General features: G+C 36.0%; 1 protein-coding gene across 8 annotated transcripts in view; it reads right to left on the reverse strand.

Annotated features, from left to right (window-relative positions):
- LOC119586518 (neurofibromin-like) overlaps positions 1-325 on the reverse strand; it is a gene marked incomplete at its 5' end in the record, with an annotated part of 66980 nt that overhangs the window by 36091 nt on the left and 30564 nt on the right. For all 8 annotated transcript variants that reach the window (XR_005229956.1, XM_037935267.1, XM_037935261.1 and 5 more), the window contains 1 exon segment: positions 132-264. Coding sequence is in view for 7 of the 8 variants with exons in the window: in XM_037935267.1 (XP_037791195.1) it covers positions 132-264 (133 nt within the window).

Genomic DNA, 325 nt, shown 5'->3' on the forward strand with positions numbered 1-325 from the left:
ATACACACACACCACCTATAATCTTTTGTTCTTGAAACCTCTCCTTTTATTCCCAAATATTATAACACAGCAAAAACAATTCTCCTGATATCTGCCACAAAAGCCAGACATAAACAGGGGCCATGACTTACTTGTCCTATGTTACCCCATATCTTGGCCTGTATGGATGGGTACATCTCAACTTCTTCAATGGTCAGAGTTATGAGCTTATCTAGAATCATGGCAACCTTAGCACGCTTCTTGTCATCAGGATGATTGCAAAACCTATAAAATATGCAATTATGTGAAAAAAATTAAATAATAACTTAATGTCTCATAAAACCAC

This window comes from Penaeus monodon, chromosome 21 (genome assembly GCF_015228065.2).
Source record: "Penaeus monodon isolate SGIC_2016 chromosome 21, NSTDA_Pmon_1, whole genome shotgun sequence".
In the NCBI taxonomy this organism is placed as follows: Eukaryota; Metazoa; Arthropoda; class Malacostraca; order Decapoda; family Penaeidae; genus Penaeus; species Penaeus monodon.